The 16,342-nt window shown below is 42.4% G+C and overlaps 4 protein-coding genes across 4 annotated transcripts in view; 2 read left to right on the top strand and 2 right to left on the bottom strand.

The window, feature by feature from the left end:
• Positions 1 to 94: 94 nt before the first annotated feature.
• On the bottom strand, positions 95 to 2,262 carry ddt (D-dopachrome tautomerase). Its single transcript, XM_083905706.1, has 3 exons — positions 2,083 to 2,262; positions 1,606 to 1,781; positions 95 to 492 (listed from the first exon to the last, which is right to left on the bottom strand). Exons 1-3 carry the CDS (start codon positions 2,188 to 2,190, stop codon positions 420 to 422), a joined length of 357 nt encoding a protein of 118 aa, XP_083761832.1. The 5' UTR covers positions 2,191 to 2,262; the 3' UTR covers positions 95 to 419.
• A 624-nt stretch (positions 2,263 to 2,886) lies between these two features.
• On the bottom strand, positions 2,887 to 8,856 carry chchd10 (coiled-coil-helix-coiled-coil-helix domain containing 10). The gene is made up of 4 exons (XM_083906367.1): positions 8,719 to 8,856; positions 3,384 to 3,603; positions 3,167 to 3,308; positions 2,887 to 3,025 (listed from the first exon to the last, which is right to left on the bottom strand). The coding sequence occupies exons 1-4, from the start codon at positions 8,757 to 8,759 to the stop codon at positions 3,006 to 3,008; spliced, it is 423 nt and encodes a 140-aa protein (XP_083762493.1). The 5' UTR covers positions 8,760 to 8,856; the 3' UTR covers positions 2,887 to 3,005.
• Positions 8,857 to 9,319: 463 nt separating this feature from the next.
• gstt1b (glutathione S-transferase theta 1b) lies at positions 9,320 to 13,782 on the top strand. Its single transcript, XM_083906236.1, has 5 exons — positions 9,320 to 9,594; positions 10,700 to 10,787; positions 10,891 to 11,041; positions 12,149 to 12,325; positions 13,482 to 13,782. Exons 1-5 carry the CDS (start codon positions 9,483 to 9,485, stop codon positions 13,677 to 13,679), a joined length of 726 nt encoding a protein of 241 aa, XP_083762362.1. The 5' UTR covers positions 9,320 to 9,482; the 3' UTR covers positions 13,680 to 13,782.
• A 1,145-nt stretch (positions 13,783 to 14,927) lies between these two features.
• The window catches only part of LOC310941113 (glycine receptor subunit beta-like), a 12,747-nt gene continuing 11,332 nt past the window's right edge, over positions 14,928 to 16,342 (top strand). The window contains exon 1 of the mRNA XM_083906206.1: positions 14,928 to 14,988. The gene's annotated coding sequence lies outside the window, so the exon portion shown is untranslated. The remainder of the gene's footprint in view (positions 14,989 to 16,342) is intronic.

Raw genomic sequence — 16,342 nt, forward strand, 5'->3', positions numbered from 1 at the left:
CATGAAAATATCGCGTCCACGACAACATTTAAATATTCTGAAGAAAAAAACAACAAACAATTTCAATTTTGACTTGAAATATAATGACTTTATTTCTTTGAACACTGAAGGCGTTTCAGGAATGTAGCAACAATTCATTCATTATTCACTATTCATTCATAGCAGCTCTATTATTATCAATCGTTATTTATTATTATAAAATAAAAACAGTGTAGTTTCTGCTTCTTAAATGTTTTATTTGTTTTGTTTTTGGTCAAAACGAGTGATTTAAGTGCATTTTCATCAACAGATGAATCGATACTGACGGCAATCGTTTGTTATTGTCTGAATTAATTCGTACAGTTAGTGTCTTTAAAACTTCCTCGCGTGATTAAACGCGAGTTTGACGACGACGACGACGACGACGACGACGTCCTCCTTCATAAAAACGTCATCACCGTTCCCTTCTTCCCGACCTGGTGAGGCTGCAGCTCGTTAAACTGGACCATGATCCTGACGACGACAACACAGAAGACAGGTTTACGTCAGGGTTAGTTACTCACTCAACACATAACTGACCAGGTAACAGATAACTGACCAGGTAACCAAGATACATGAGATAACTGACCAGGTAACCAAAATAACTGACCAGGTAACAAAGATAACTGACCAGGTAACTCAGATAACTGACCAGGTAACCAAAATAACTGACCAGGTAACCAAGATACATGAGATAACTGACCAGGTAACCAAGATAACTGACCAGATAACCAAGATAACTGACCAGGTAACTCAGATAACTGACCAGGTAACCAAATTACTGACCAGGTAACCAAAATAACTGACCAGGTAACAAAGATAACTGACCAGGTAACCAAAATAACTGACCAGGTAACCAAGATAACTGACCAGGTAACCAAGATACCTGAGATAACTGACCAGGTAACCAAGATAACTGACCAGATAACCAAGATACATGAGATAACTGACCAGGTAACCAAGATAACTGACCAGATAACCAAGATAACTGACCAGGTAACTCATATAACTGACCAGGTAACTCAGATAACTGACCAGGTAACCAAAATAACTGACCAGGTAACAGATAACTGACCAGGTAACTCAGATAACTGACCAGGTAACCAAGATACCTGAGATAACTGACCAGGTAACAAAGATAACTGACCAGGTAACCAAAATAACTGACCAGGTAACAGATAACTGACCAGGTAACCAAGATACCTGAGATAACTGACCAGATAACCAAGATAACTGACCAGATAACCAAGATAACTGACCAGGTAACTCAGATAACTGACCAGGTAACTCAGATAACTGACCAGATAACCAAGATAACTGACCAGATAACCAAGATAACTGACCGGGTAACCAAGATAACTGACTGGGTAACTCAGATAACTGACCAGATAACCAAGATAACTGACCAGGTAACTCAGATAACTGACCAGGTAACTCAGATAACTGACCAGGTAACTCAGATAACTGACCAGGTAACTCAGATAACTGACCAGGTAACTCAGATAACTGACCAGGTAAAGAGTCCCAGAGAGAGTCGGTGACCTGTGGTGACCCCTGCTGGCAGCAGAGTGTATCTGCAGAGCTCACCTGTCTTGGCTCAGACTGAGTTCTCTGGTCAGGAAGTCAAAGATGTTCTCGCTGTGCTGCTTGTTCTTGTCGGCGCTGTCGGTCGCACCGATGGCGTTAACGGTTAGCATGACGCAGGGCGAGCAGGAGCCGGACATTAGCATGGGCAGCGCGGGCATCACCGCTAAGTTCATCCTCTGACACACAAACACGGAGTAAACACAGAGTAAACACAGAGTAAACATATAGTTCTAGAACCATTTCAATACAAAATACCCCAATTTTTTATCAATATTCGGCCTAAACATATCGGGATATATTTGGTCCATATCGCCCAGCCCTAATGTACACATATATACACACAGTATATATAATGTGTTTATGTATGTATACTGTATATATGTACACTGTGTGTATTGTTTTAAACGACATTAAAGTGTTGAATTCCGGACTCTTGATTCCATGTTTATCCGCCATTTTACTCGAAATCACACTCACATCGTCAGGTTTCCCCAGAGAAGCCGCGAGACAACTGTTCAACTTCCGCAGGAAATCCTCCGAGAACACGGAAGCCGGTAAGTTCGTCTGTACGTGAACCAGAGGCATCTTCTCCTTCTTTATGTTATTCTTTTATTCTTTTATTCTCCTCTGACGAAGATCAGTTCACCAACTTCTCACTGAACCACAGACTGGAGAGAGTGGGCGTGGTTTACAGCGTGTGCGACACTTGAGCGCCATCTGCTGGACCGGAGGGTAAACCACAGCCTTTAAAAAAATCATTAAAATCACGTTTCTCTGATTTTTCAGCTTCTTAAATGTGAATATTTTCATGTTTGTCATTTTTCAGCTTCTTAAATGTGAATATTTTCACGTTTTTGTCATTTTTCAGCTTCTTAAATGTGAATATTTTCACATTTCTGTCATTTTTCAGCTTCTTAAATGTGAATATTTTCACGTTTCTGTCATTTTTCAGCTTCTTAAATGTGAATATTTTCACATTTCTGTCATTTTTCAGCTTCTTAAATGTGAATATTTTGGTGTTTTTGTCATTTTTCAGCTTCTTAAATGTGAATATTTTCGTGTTTTTGTCATTTTTCAGCTTCTTAAATGTGAATATTTTCGTGTTTTTGTCATTTTTCAGCTTCTTAAATGTGAATATTTTCACGTTTCTGTCATTTTTCAGCTTCTTAAATGTGAATATTTTCACGTTTCTGTCATTTTTCAGCTTCTTAAATGTGAATATTTTCACGTTTTTGTCATTTTTCAGCTTCTTAAATGAATATAATCAAACAGACCAAATGTATAACAGCCGTTTATTAAAGGTAACACTTCATGATTCTTCCATCATGTAAATAAATAGAACCTAACCCCTGAGTTCACATTCATGGTCACATGGTCACATGGTCGATGTGGCCCCGCCTTCACACCAGTGATGTCACACCTGCAGGGAGAAGACGTCAACATGGTTTCAAACGAGTCTTTATTTACATTTACGTTTGTTTGCATCGCGACTTTTGCACATTTTTGGTTAAATTTCTTTAACAGCAGCGAGGTGGTGTAGCTCCGCCCCCTCAGCACTCACCATGGGAGAACTTGCACTGTTTGAGCGCCTCGCTGAATCCCTCGCACAGACTCAGGTCGCTCTGGTTCACGGCACAGTCCAGGAACTGTTTGACCTCAAAGTGACACGGACCGGGCTGAGCGGGAGCCGCTCGCGGCGCCTCCTGGTGGTAAGAACAAACACAGGAAGATCAGATTCTGATCGGATATGTTGACAAAGACTAAACTGCTGCTCTGACCTGTTGTGTTGGTTTGGCAGGTTCACTGCTGCTGCTGCTGCTGCTGCCGCCGAACGCTCCAGTGAGGGCGCTGCCGACAACGTGGCCCACGGCCGAGCCCACAGCCACCCCCGCCGCCGTGGTCGCCATCTGGGCCATGAGGCCCGGTCCCTGGGACGGAGTAGGAGCCAGGGCGCTGGGGGGTGGATGAGCTGGAGGCGGAGCATGAGACGGAGCCGGACTACAAACCAAAACCGAAACAATTTGTGTACATTAGAGGTCACCGGAGTCAAGGCACCGTTTACCAGTTTTTCAAATATTTCAAACAGTTTTTTTAAAAAATGTCAAACTTTTTTTTCAAAAATTTCAAACTTTTTTTCAAAAATTTCAAACTTTTTTTCAAAAATTTCAAACTTTTTTTCAAAAATTTCAAACTTTTTTTCAAAAATTTCAAACTTTCTTTTTTCAAAAAGTTCAAACATTTTTTTCCAAAAAAAAATCAAAAAATTCAAAAGAAAAAAAAAATTCAAAATTTTTTTTCTATTTTTTTCAAAAATTTCAAAAAAAAAAAAATTTCAATTTTTTTTAAATGTCATTAAAAAGATCAAACTTTTCAAAAAAAAATTAATGTCAATTTTTTTTTTTAATTTCAATTTTTTTTCTCCAAAAATTTCAAAAAAATTTGTACGACATAGTATGACGTATTTGTCAAATGAAATGAATCCTGCCTCGCTACAGCTGCAAGAGTAATTAGCCTATATGACCAAAAAATTCTATAGAAAGGTGTTTTTGTTACTAGAATAGCTACAAAGTAACGTCAAGTAAGTAAGTGTCAAAGTCAAAGACCTCAAGTAAGTATTTCATTTTAAATCAAGCTGCCGTCTTCAAATTGGATTGAAATCGGACCAAAGAACACGAGTGATCGTGGAACTTCATCGGCCTTCAAGTGTCCAACAAGTTCATGAAAAACAAACAATGACACGTTACAAGTTATAATGTCAAAACTTTATTGTAAACATGTGATCCACTGTGGTGGAGTCTGTCCAGTCTCGACACCCCTCCCTTCGTGGTACCAGAGCAGAATGGTACGGTCAGGGTCCGGAGCTCCGCCCACCAGAGTCAGCTGATTGGGCGACAGAGAAAAACGTAAATATCTTAAGGAAGTCCAGGCGACAAAAGAGCCGCTGGATGTCCTCCATTGTCTGTCTGTTGCGTCGCGTTCTTTGTCCTCGCGATTGTAAGACGTCATGCTACACGACCCGTCAGGCTTCGTGTTCTCTGTCGAAACGCAAGCGCACAGGGAGGCGTTGTTCCGCCCTCTGGTGGTCATCAACGGACCGGTACGCTCCTGAGCGTCACACCCGACTCCAGGTTGCCGAGGACCAAGATGGCGTTTGATCGAAGACGATCGGTGCCGTCCAGAGGCCAAAGGGTTCAGGGTTCGCCCAGGAGCCAGGACGTACCGGTGAAACTGCGACGGTGGCTAACGGAGGCCGCGCGATAACCGCAGGGATGCAGGTACAGGAACAGACTGGGATGGAGGCGCATCTGGATTAGCGCCAGTCAGATATGTTGTGTCGTGGCAAAGAGAGGAGCTGCGTCTGCCTGAGGCTGAGCCGGATTCTGCTGCTGCGCTAACGTCTGGATTTGACCGTCAGTCGCTTCCATCGCAGTCCTTTACGCTCTTGAAAATGACCCGTCCTCTTGAAGCCTTCTTCTTGGTTTCGACTCTCTTCACTTTGTCAACTGTTGTCCTCAGCAGAAACATGACGAGCAGGTTAAGTCTCGGCAGCCGTGTCCACCTCCAGTCCACCACTGATGCTAGCGGTGAGCGATGGTTCCTCGTTGGCCGCAGAGCCGTTGAGTTTTTTGGTGGCCGTTCTCTTCTTGACCAGCCCGGACAAAAACCTGCAAAAGCCCTTGAAGCAGTTTTTCTTTGTTTTGACGTCGATAAAACCCCCGTTTTCTTCAGGACCAACAAAAGGGAAAGTCTCAGTAGAAACTTCTCTGCAGGCTTCACTTTCATCATCCACAGCAGGAACCTGAGGAGCTGAAACATCATCAGAAGAATCATTTGCGGGTTTGGTTCCCTTAGAGAGGAACGAGTACAATCTGCAGTTCCAGCTTTTCTTGGTTTTGGCTTCAGTGAAACTCGTGTTTTCGTCAGTATTGGTACGTTCCTCGGCAGAAACGGGACTAGCAGAAGCAGGTAAAGGGTTAGCAGCAGTGTCCTCATCGTCTGAGCGAACTTCACCTCCGTCTCCTGCAGGTTCAGTGGTCACTGCCTTAAACAGGCACGAGAAAAATCTGCAATTACACTGAAAGTAGTTTTTCTTGGTTTTGGCATCAGTAAAAGCCGTGTTTTCTTCGGTGAGAGTAAGAGTATGAGCAGACTCCTCAGCAGAAACCGGACTAGCAGAGGCAGCTAAAGGGTTAGCAGCAATGTCGTCATCTAAGCTAGCCTTACCACTATCAGACGCGTCAGAGAATCCGTGATCTGAAGTCGTTTTAATGCTAGCCGCGGGCGGCTCGTTCTCATCGGTGGACGTTTTCTTTTTGAACGTCCGTGTGAAAAATCCACAAATGCCCTTAAAGCAGCTTTTCTTGGTTTTAACGTCGCTCAAATCTGCGTTTTCGTCCTCAGCGCCAGTTCGTTCCTCAGCAGCAGCTAACGTTTCAGCAGCAGCGTCGTCAGTGTTGACCTGGGCTTGAGCGTTAGCGCCGTCAGAAGCATCAGGGGCTCCATTATCTGTTGGCAGCTCATTGGTCCAAGAGTCACGAAGGCCTTCGTTGGACGACTTCTTCTTGAACAGCCCGCAGAGGAACGTGCAGACCCTCTTGTAGTACTTTTTCTTGGTTTTGACTTCAACCAAACCTGTGATTTCTTCATCACTGGCGATATTGTCCTCAGCAGAATCAGGAGTGGCCGAGGAAGCAGGAACGTCAGTGAATTCAATATTTAACTTACTTTTAATGCTAGCTACAGGTGATGGCTTCTCATCCGTAGAAGAGTCCAAGCTACTTGTGCATGTTCCCTTCTTTAACAGTCCTGAGAAGAATGTACAGAACCTCTTGTAGTACTTTTTCTTGGTCTTGACTTCAGCCAAACCAGCTTTTTCATCTGCGTTCACAACAATGTCCTCAGCGGAAACGCGACTAGCGCCGTCACCTGTGCTAGCTACATCCCCGTCAGCGGCAGTCGTGTCGTGACTTGAAGTATACTTGGGGACGTCTTTGGGCGGCGGTTTCGCTTTTTCATAAACGCCGTCGCTGGGGAAGTGATTCCAGGTCATGAACGGGTGCCTCAGCGCGTCTCGGGGAGCGATCCTTTCCGACGGATTGACGTTCAGCATCTCTTTGAGGAGGCTAACGAACGTCAGCGTGTCCTTTAGCTCGGCGGTGCCGGGGCGAGTCTGCACGACGTCGTCCAGGCCGCCGAACTGCCGCGACAGATCGCCGCGGATCGGCTCGTGAGGATCGTATTCGCCGTGCGCGCAGATGCACGTCGTCCTCAACTTGAAGCTCGACTCGGCGTCGACTTTCTCGAAGTAATTCAACACGTACAAGCCCTTCTCGATCAGCTCGTCGGCGGGCTGACCGTGCCACTGCACAATCTCCTCCATTTTCCCCAGTTCGCACGTTCCCGAGTACAAGTCCTTGGCGAGGTACATGAACGCAACGACGCAGCCGAGGGCCCACATGTCCGAGGCCTCGTTCAGAGGAAGGCCCAGGGAGATTTCAGGGGCCTGGTACTCCGGGATGTGAAGCATTTCGCCGCCGCGCAGATTGGAGACGAGGCAGGAGATGCCAAAGTCGATCAGCTTGACCTGGAAGGGTTTCTGCTTGTGGTTGACGAGCATGATGTTGTTCGGCTTGATGTCGCCGTGTATCAGCCCGATGCTTTTGAGCGCGTTCATCGCCACCAGCATCTGCTGCGTGATCACCTGGATGTCGGACAGGAGCAGCGGCCCGTCGCTCAGGACCAGGTCGTCGATCGTCCAGTCCAGCTTTTCAAACTCCAGGAAAATGTGTCCGTCCACCTCGAAGTACCTGTTGAACTTGATGAAGTTGTTCTTGTCCGGGTCCAGGTCCTGGATCCGCTCCAGGTTGGCCAGCTCTTCTCTGCCGATGTAGGAGTCGTAGCTCTGGATGGCCTTGACCGCCACCTGCTCGTCGGTGTCCGCTCGGATGCACTGGTAGACCATCCCGAAGCCGCCTTTCTCCAGGAGTTTGTCCACCTGGTAGCCGAGCAAGGCCAGCAGGGCTTCAAAGTCCTCCTCGCTCTCCTCGTCGACGACCTCCTCGCTGCTCGGTGACTCGCTCATCGTCAACCCGGTCAAAGGTCACCGACGTCCTCCAGAGAAATCATGGAAAAGATTCAGCGATCCTCGTCAGACGGGTTTGGTCGTCGCGTTCCATCGTATTCGAAAGGACTCCGTCTTCTAATCGTCTGCTGCTGGACTCGGTTCTTCTTCTTCTTCTAATAATAATAATATTGATAATAATAGTTTGGCTGTACACTGAGAGGTGTAACGCTGCCCTCTACAGTTCAAAGTTCTTAACTGCAGTTGTTAAACAGAAGTTCTCCTTCATTTATGGAGTTATGACACGACGCCGTCGTCTTTGATGGTGGATCAAAGACAAAAGACTGACGACACATTTGTTCTGGTCTACACCATCAGATCCAGGTCATATGAGCCAGATCGTGGTCTTATATGAGCCAGATTGTGGTCTTATATGAGCCAGATCCAGGTCTCATATGAGTTAGATCCGTTAGCTGCGTTAGCTCCTTTTAGTGCCAGTTAGCGTTAGCCTACAGTGGAAGTGGAGCGGTCTGTTTATTAAAGGAAAAGAGCAGCGCTAACAAATAACGTTAGCGTACCTGTGTACTGCGTACGTGTGCCTCTGTAAAAACAAACAAAAATCACTCGAACTGAATCACAATCAACATTTTTTTTACAAATAATCGACAGATTCATCGATTACGAAAACAAACGTTAGCTAACGCGACAAAACACGAACAATTCAAAATAAGACTCTTGTAAAACTGTAAACACTGACCTTGTGAGGACCTGTAAAGTCCTCACAGAGACCAAGACCTGGTCCTAGTGAAGCAGAACCTCATTTCTGAGGAACTTCAGTCAGGATTTGGGATTGGGTTCAGATTAGTGCGCGTGCGCGCGCGCGTGCGGACCGCACAAACTTGTGAACGACAGGAAACTAAAGCAGAGGTTAAAGGTTCCGCTTTAGAGGACTTTCTGAGAGTTAGGACCTGGTTTTAGTGTGTGTGTGTGTGTGTGTGTGTGTGTGTGTGTGTGTGTGTGTGTGTGTGTGTGTGTGTGTGTGTGTGTGTTACCTGGCTGGAGCAGAGCGGCTGCTGCGGCTTCCTCGCGCCATGTTCCACGCGCTTGTTCTCGGGTCACCTTGATGAGAGAAGCCGCTGCAGCTGGTTCTGTCTCACACACACACGCACACACACACACGCTGCAGACGGTTAACCAGCTGAAAGACGCACTACCGCCCCCTACCGGCCTGGAGTGTGCAGTGTTTTACAGTTTTTTACATATCTGATCAAATTCAGGCCAGAATTCTGAAAAAATAAATAATTATGAATAATGAATTACATACATATCAGAAAATAATTACAACAACAATAATAATAATGATATAATATAATTATCATAATTTAATGGTATTAGAAAATAATAGATTAATATTTTTTTTCCTTTTCTTATTTTTAGATTTAATAACTTTCACTTTCAGAAGAGAAGTTCCACAGAGGAAGTCTTCAGTCTCACCAGCAGAGGGCAGCACATCGAATAATGACCTGTGTCAAACACGTGCTTCCGTGCTCTCTGATTGGTCTCTGTGGAGGGGGCGTGTCGGGGGGGGGCGTGGACTATCTCTGTGTTAAAGTCACTCTGTTTTTTTCTTTTCGAGACTCTGGTGAGAAGTTAGAGAAGAAAGATCAGCGGTAACCACCTGGAATCTCCTGGAATCACCTGGAATCTCCTGGAATCACCTGGAATCACCTGGAATCACCTGGAATCTCCTGGAATCACCTGGAATCTCCTGGAATCACCTGGAATCACCTGGAATCACCTGGAATCACCTGGAATCATGGTGCTGGAACTTTACCTGGATCTGAACTCTCAACCCTGTCGCTCTGTTTACATCTTTGCAAAGAAAAACCAGATTCCCTTTGAGCTGAAGAGCATTTCTCTGCTGGATGGTGAGGACAAGGCGAGGTCTCACATGACCTCATTTTACCTCACAAATGTGACTTTATCTCATATTTTTGACGTTTTATTTCATAAATATTCATTTTCATCTCATAAATGTTACTTTTTATCTCATATTTGTAACTTTTTATCTCATAAATATGACTTTTTAGCCCATAAATGTGACTTTTTACATCATAAATATGACTTTTTACCCCATAAATATGACTTTTACATCATAAATGTGACTTTTTACCTCACATTTTTTACTTTATCTCATTAATGTGACTTTTTATCTCATAAATGTGACTTTTTATCTCATAAATATGACTTTTTAGCCCATAAATGTAACTTTTTATCTCATAATGTGACTTTTTAGCCCATAAATGTGACTTTTTACATCATAAATATGACTTTTTACTCCATAAATATGACTTTTATATCATAAATGTGACTTTTTACCTCATAAATATGACTTTTTACCCCATAAATGTGACTTTATATCTCATAAATGTGACTTTTACCTCATAAATGTGACTTTTATCTCATAAATATGACTTTTTAGCCCATAAATGTGACTATTTATCTCATAAATATGACTTTTTAGCCCATAAATGTGACTTTATATCTCATAAATGTGACTTTTACCTCATAAATGTGACTTTTATCTCATAAATATGACTTTTTAGCCCATAAATGTGACTTTTTACCTCACATTTTTTACTTTATCTCATTAATGTGACTTTTTAGCTCATAAATATGACTTTACCTCACATTTTTGACTTTTTACCTCATAAATATTACCTTTTAGCCCATAAATGTGCCTTTTTATCTCATAAATGTCAATTTTTATCTCATAAATGACTTTTTACCTCATTAATGTGACTTTTTTTTATCTCATAATGTGACTTTTTACCTCATAAATATGATTTTTTTTTTTAATCTCATAAATGTGACTTTTTACCCCATAAATGTGACTTTATCTCATAAATATGTTTTTTTTGTTATCTCATAAATGTGACTTTTTACCTCATAAATGTGATGTTTTATCTCATAAATGTGACTTTTTACCTCATAAATGTGATGTTTTATCTCATAAATGTGTGCTGGTTTCAGGTGAACAGTATGGAGAAGAGTTTGGGAAGATCAGTTTGATCAGAAAAGCTCCAGCTCTGAGAGACGGAGACTTCTGTTTGACTGAGAGGTCGGTGAAGATCTGTGTGTTACTGTGTGTTACTGTGTGTTACTGTGTGTTACTGTGTGTGTGTGGTCATCAGTGATGTTTCTCCTCCTCTTCTCCTCCTCAGCGTTGCCATCCTTCATTATCTGGCAGAGAAGTTTCAGACTCCAGAGTTCTGGTTTCCTGTGGATCTTCATCGTCGCGCTCGTGTTAACGAGTATCTGTCGTGGCAGCACATGGCGATACGCATGCACGGGTCTAAGGTGTTCTGGCTCAGGGTAAGTGAGGCGGTCACACGATCACACGATCACATGGTCACACGATCACACGATCACGCGATCACGCGATCACGCGATCACACGGTCACGCGATCACGCGATCACGCGATCACGCGATCACGCGGTCACACGATCACATGGTCACACGATCACACGATCACGCGATCACGCGATCACGCGATCACACGGTCACGGGATCACGCGGTCACACGATCACATGGTCACACGATCACACGGTCACGCGGTCACGTGGTCACTGTCGGACTCCGCTAGGTGGCGATATATTTCCCGCTTCAGCTGTGACGGTTATTTCACTTCCAGCGTAACTTGATGAATATTTATAATATTTTTATCTGAAAAATGCGACTTTTATTTCATAATTTCATCTTTTTTAACTCCTCACGTTATCTTTAAGCTAACTTTAGCGATTAGAACCTCGGATATTTAAGTTTGTTCGAGGTTTAACACGTTTTCCTTTAACTTTGGTTCAAAATCCACAACTTCCTCTCTCCTGGTCTAGATTATATTATATTATTTTAAATGATTGTTTATGATATATATTGTATTAAATTATATGATTTTATTTACATTATATTATATTATTTTATATAATGTAATATAAAGCATATTCACATTTCTACGGCTGTTTTTTATCTCGCTCTGTGAACTTTGAACTTTGTGTTGCATCATCGCGCCGACACACAAAGGCTCATGGGAAATCATTAAAAAAAATGCAGGTTAAAAGTCGCAGGTTCGTCCAAATCCACACTGGTTTGTTGTTGTTGTTGTTGTTTTGAAGTGAAATAAATCCTGTTTTCATGTCGACGATAATTCATAATTCACCTTTTTAATCTTAAACCGAACACTGACTGAGATTAAGGCCTTTTTTGTCAAAGGTTAATATTTAATCTCTTTATTTTCACAGTCCTGTTCTTCTGTTTCCTTTCACTTCTCCATTTCACCGTGATGAACACATGAATGTTGCTGCTGATTCAGTTTCCGTCTCCTGGGAAGAGGAAGCAGCTTCTTTGTGTTCGTTTTAAACTCTTTGTCCTCGTCTTTGTCTTCGTCCTCGTCCTCATCTTTGTCCTCGTCTTCTCGCTGCAGCTCCTGATCCCAAAGATCTTGGGCGTGGACGTCCCTCAGGACAAAATGGCCGCCGCCCTGGACGACCTGAAGCACTCGCTGGACCTCCTGGAGGAGAAGTTCATCCAGGACAAGGCTTTCATCGCAGGAGATCACGTCTCAATGGCCGACCTGGTCGCCATCGTGGAAGTCATGCAGGTGAGCGTGTGAATGAGCGTCCCCTGCTGGTCTGTTGGAGTCCTGCAGGCAGTTTGGCCCGAGGATGCCAAGGAAAAACTGATTTTAGCTTCTCAACGCGCGACTGGTGCTAATATAACATCTAACGCTAATACAGCAGCTGAATGAATGTCATGATAAACTGTTAAATGCATATTTATCTCAGCTAACTAGCATCTATCTAAGCAAATAAGCTAACTAGCATCTATCCAAGTTAACACGTTATCTAGCTTCTATCCATCTTTTTAAGATAACTAGCGTCTATCTAAGATAACTAGCATCTATCTAAGCAAATAAGCTAACTAGCTTCTATCTATCTAAGCTAACTTGTTATCTAGCTTCCATCTATCTAAGATAACTAGCTTCTATCTAAGCAAATAAGCTAACTAGTATATATCTAAGCTAACATCTATCTATCTATCTAAGCAAATAAGCTAACTAGCTTCTATCTAAGCTAACTAGTTATCTAGCTTCCATCTATCTAAGATAACTAGCTTCTATCTATTTAAGCTAACTTCTATCTATGCTAACTAGCATCTATCTAAGCAAATAAGCTAACTAGTATATATCTAAGCAAATGAGCTAACTAGCTTCTATCTAGCTATGCTAACTAGTTATCTAGCTTCTATCTAAGATAACTAGCTTCTATCTATCTAAGCTAACTTCTATTTATCCAACTATCTATGCTAACTAGCATCTATCCAAGCAAATAAGCTAACTAGCATCTATCTATCGAAGCTAACAAGTTAACGGACTTTCATCTATTTATCTTGCAGTTTAGCTCGAAGACGTGAATGGAAACTGATTTTAGCCTCTCAACGCTAATATAAAATCTACGTCACATGATCACGTCTTTATCTCACTTTTTGTAAACCACTCACTCTCCCACACCAGTGTCACTCACTCTCCCACACCAAAGTCCATAGAGTAAACCAGTGATTTTAACATCACAGCACACAGGAGTTCACAGGAGTTGATCCACTGCTGCCTCCATCACTAACTTACAATGACTGATTTTAGTGAATTCAGCTTTTGAGAATTTAAAGTGACCACACGAGGCAGCAGAGGACCAGCAGCTCCTGTGATTTTCTCTGGTTGGCTGAAGGGTTGACTCCGCCCCCCTATGTCCCCATGACAGCCTCTGGGTTCTGGCTTGGACATTTTTGAGGATCGACCCAAACTGAGCGCGTGGCGCGACCGAGTGGAAGACGCCATCGGGAAGGAGCTGTTTGACGACGCCCACAAGACCATAATGAGCGCTCAGGACCAAGTGGCCACCGTTGACGCCAGCAAACTGCAGTTCTTCAAGCCCAAGGTTGTCCGTTTGTTCCTGTGAAGAGGAGAACCCTGGTTCTGGTTCTGGTTCTGGTTCTGGTTCTGGTTCTGGTTCTGGTTCTGGTTCTGGTCCTGGTTTCTGCTGTTGATTTAGATCAATAAATATAAACATCATTTACCTTGATGCTTCTTCTGTTCTTTCACATGTATATTTATCTATGCTAACTAGCATCTGTCTAAGCAAATAAGCTAACTAGCATCTATCTATCTGAGCTAATAAGTTAACTAGCATCTATCTATCAAAATGAACATGTTAACTAGCTTCTATCTATGTAAGCCAACTAGCATCTATGTAAGCAATGAGATAACTAGCATCTATAAATGTTAACAAGTTAACTAGCTTCTGTCTATCTAAGCTAACTAACATCTATCTAAACAAATAAGCTAGCTATCGTCTATCTACCTAAGCTAACACGTTAACCGACATCTCTTTATATAAAATACCTAGCTACTATCTCATCTAACTAAGCTAACTAGCTGCAAATCTATCTAAGCTAACTAGTTTCTAAATAAAGACAATAAATCTTTCAAAATCTTAAACAAACAAAAAGCACAAAAACTTTAACTTGAGATTAAGTTTGTCAGAGTAAACGAGGTTAATGAGATTAAATGTGTCGGATTAAATGAGATTAATGAGATTAAATGAGATTAAATGTGAGATTAAATTAGATTAAATGTGTCTGACTAAATTAGATTAATGAGATTAAATGTGTCAGATTAAATTAGATTAAATGAGATTAAATGTGTGAGTAAAAGCAGCAGAGAGGGTATTTTGATGATGTAACACAGGAATGTGAGGGAGTGAGCGTTGACTTCCTGTTTGACTCAGGTCACGTGATCATGATCAGCTGCTGTTGATCTGAACATGAACAGAGTTTGACGCTCGATCACTTTGGACAAAGTTTCTCTGACGTGAAAAGACTTCTGTACGAGTGTATATATATATATGTATACATATATATATATAAATATATATAGATATATATGTATACATATATATCTATATATATATATGTATACATATATACATACATACTTATTAATATGTAATTACTAACAAATCTAGTAACTAATGCTGTCCAGTGTTAACCAACAGCAACCTCATCACGTGGATGTGTTAGGGTGTGGCGCCCCCCTGTGGGCAGAGAGGGGGAGACACTCAGGAGAGCAGTGCAGACAGAGAGAGAGAGGAACACACACACACACACACGCACACACACACACACACACACACACACACACAGGACAGCAGAGAGAGAGGACGTAGAGTCTGCGTCCAGAACGCAACCGCTGATAATCCCAGAGCAGAGGTAAGATTATAGAATATAATCTGTGTGTGTGTGTTAGCATGTGTGTGTGTGTGTGTGTGTGTGTGTAAGTGTACGTGTGTGTGTGTGTGTGAGAGAGAGAGAAACTGCAAGACAGTGTTTTATGACTCTGTCCTTGTGTGAATGTGTTTAAGAAAAATCCCAAGTGTGTTGTGCATCACTGTGAGGTCCTGTGTGTGTGTGTGTGTGTGTGTGTTTGTGTGTGTGTGTGTGTGCATGTGTGTGTGTGTGAGAGACTACAACAGCTTCAGTGAGCTGTGTCATTGTGTCCTGACAGTGTAGTCCAACGCCGCAGTATCCCCCCCCCCCCCCCCCCCCACACACACACACACACACACACACACACACACACACTTTGCCTGTGCTACTTTCCATCCTCTCTCTGTAAATCTGCATGTTTAACAGGATAAATAGATTTAAAAAAAACTGTATTTATGTCATAACTCTGTAATAATAATAATAACAATATAAACATAATAATAATAATAATAATAATAATAATAATATTAATATTAATATAATTAAGTCGTTAAATAAATTGACATTTCTCACGATCATCAGACAATTCTGACAAAAGCAATTTCCCTCGTGGCGGCCATCTTGAAATCCTACGTCGGCTTTGATTAAAAACGCAAACTAAAGGACAAAAAAGCATAAACAGAACACGCCGTCCTTTAAAACGTCGCCCTGAGAAGAAACGCACTGAAAAATGTGAGGAAACGCGACTTCAGGAGAAAAATAACATGCTCTTAGCGCGCTAACAGCTTAGCTAACATAGCTAGCAGTTAGCTAACAGAAAAATAAATCGGGGTGAAGTCGTGACTGAGAACTAAATCCACATGCTAATGTTGTTATTGTTGTTGTTGTTGTGAGCTGGAGCTTAAGCTAACAATCACGGCTAGTTTTAGCTACTGCTAAACGCTAACGTGAAGCTTCCTGGTCAGCTCGTGTTTTTTTTTGTTTTTTTTCACTGAATCATAATCTGAACACGACTGTCGGGAAATCTGGCTCCTGCATTACTAATATCTGACTGCAGGGGGCGCCCTCTGTGTGTGTGTGTGTGTGTGTGTGTGTGTGTGTGTGTGTGTGTGTGTGTGTGTGTGTGTGTGTGTGTGTGTGTGTGTGTGTGTGTGTGTGTGTGTGTGTGTGTGTGTGTGTGTGTGGCAGGTCTTCACTTCTCTAAAGTGTGTGTGTGATTTTTGTTCTTGCTGAGTCAGCAGAGCTGCTGTAGTTTGTGTAGTTTGTGTAGCTGCTGTAGTTTGTGTAGCTGCTGTAGTTTGTGTAGCTGCTGTAGTTTGTGTAGCTGCTGTAGTTTGTGTAGCTGCTGTAGGTCTGT

This window comes from Microchirus variegatus (genome assembly GCF_963457635.1).
Source record: "Microchirus variegatus genome assembly, chromosome: 19".
Taxonomy (NCBI): Eukaryota; Metazoa; Chordata; class Actinopteri; order Pleuronectiformes; family Soleidae; genus Microchirus; species Microchirus variegatus.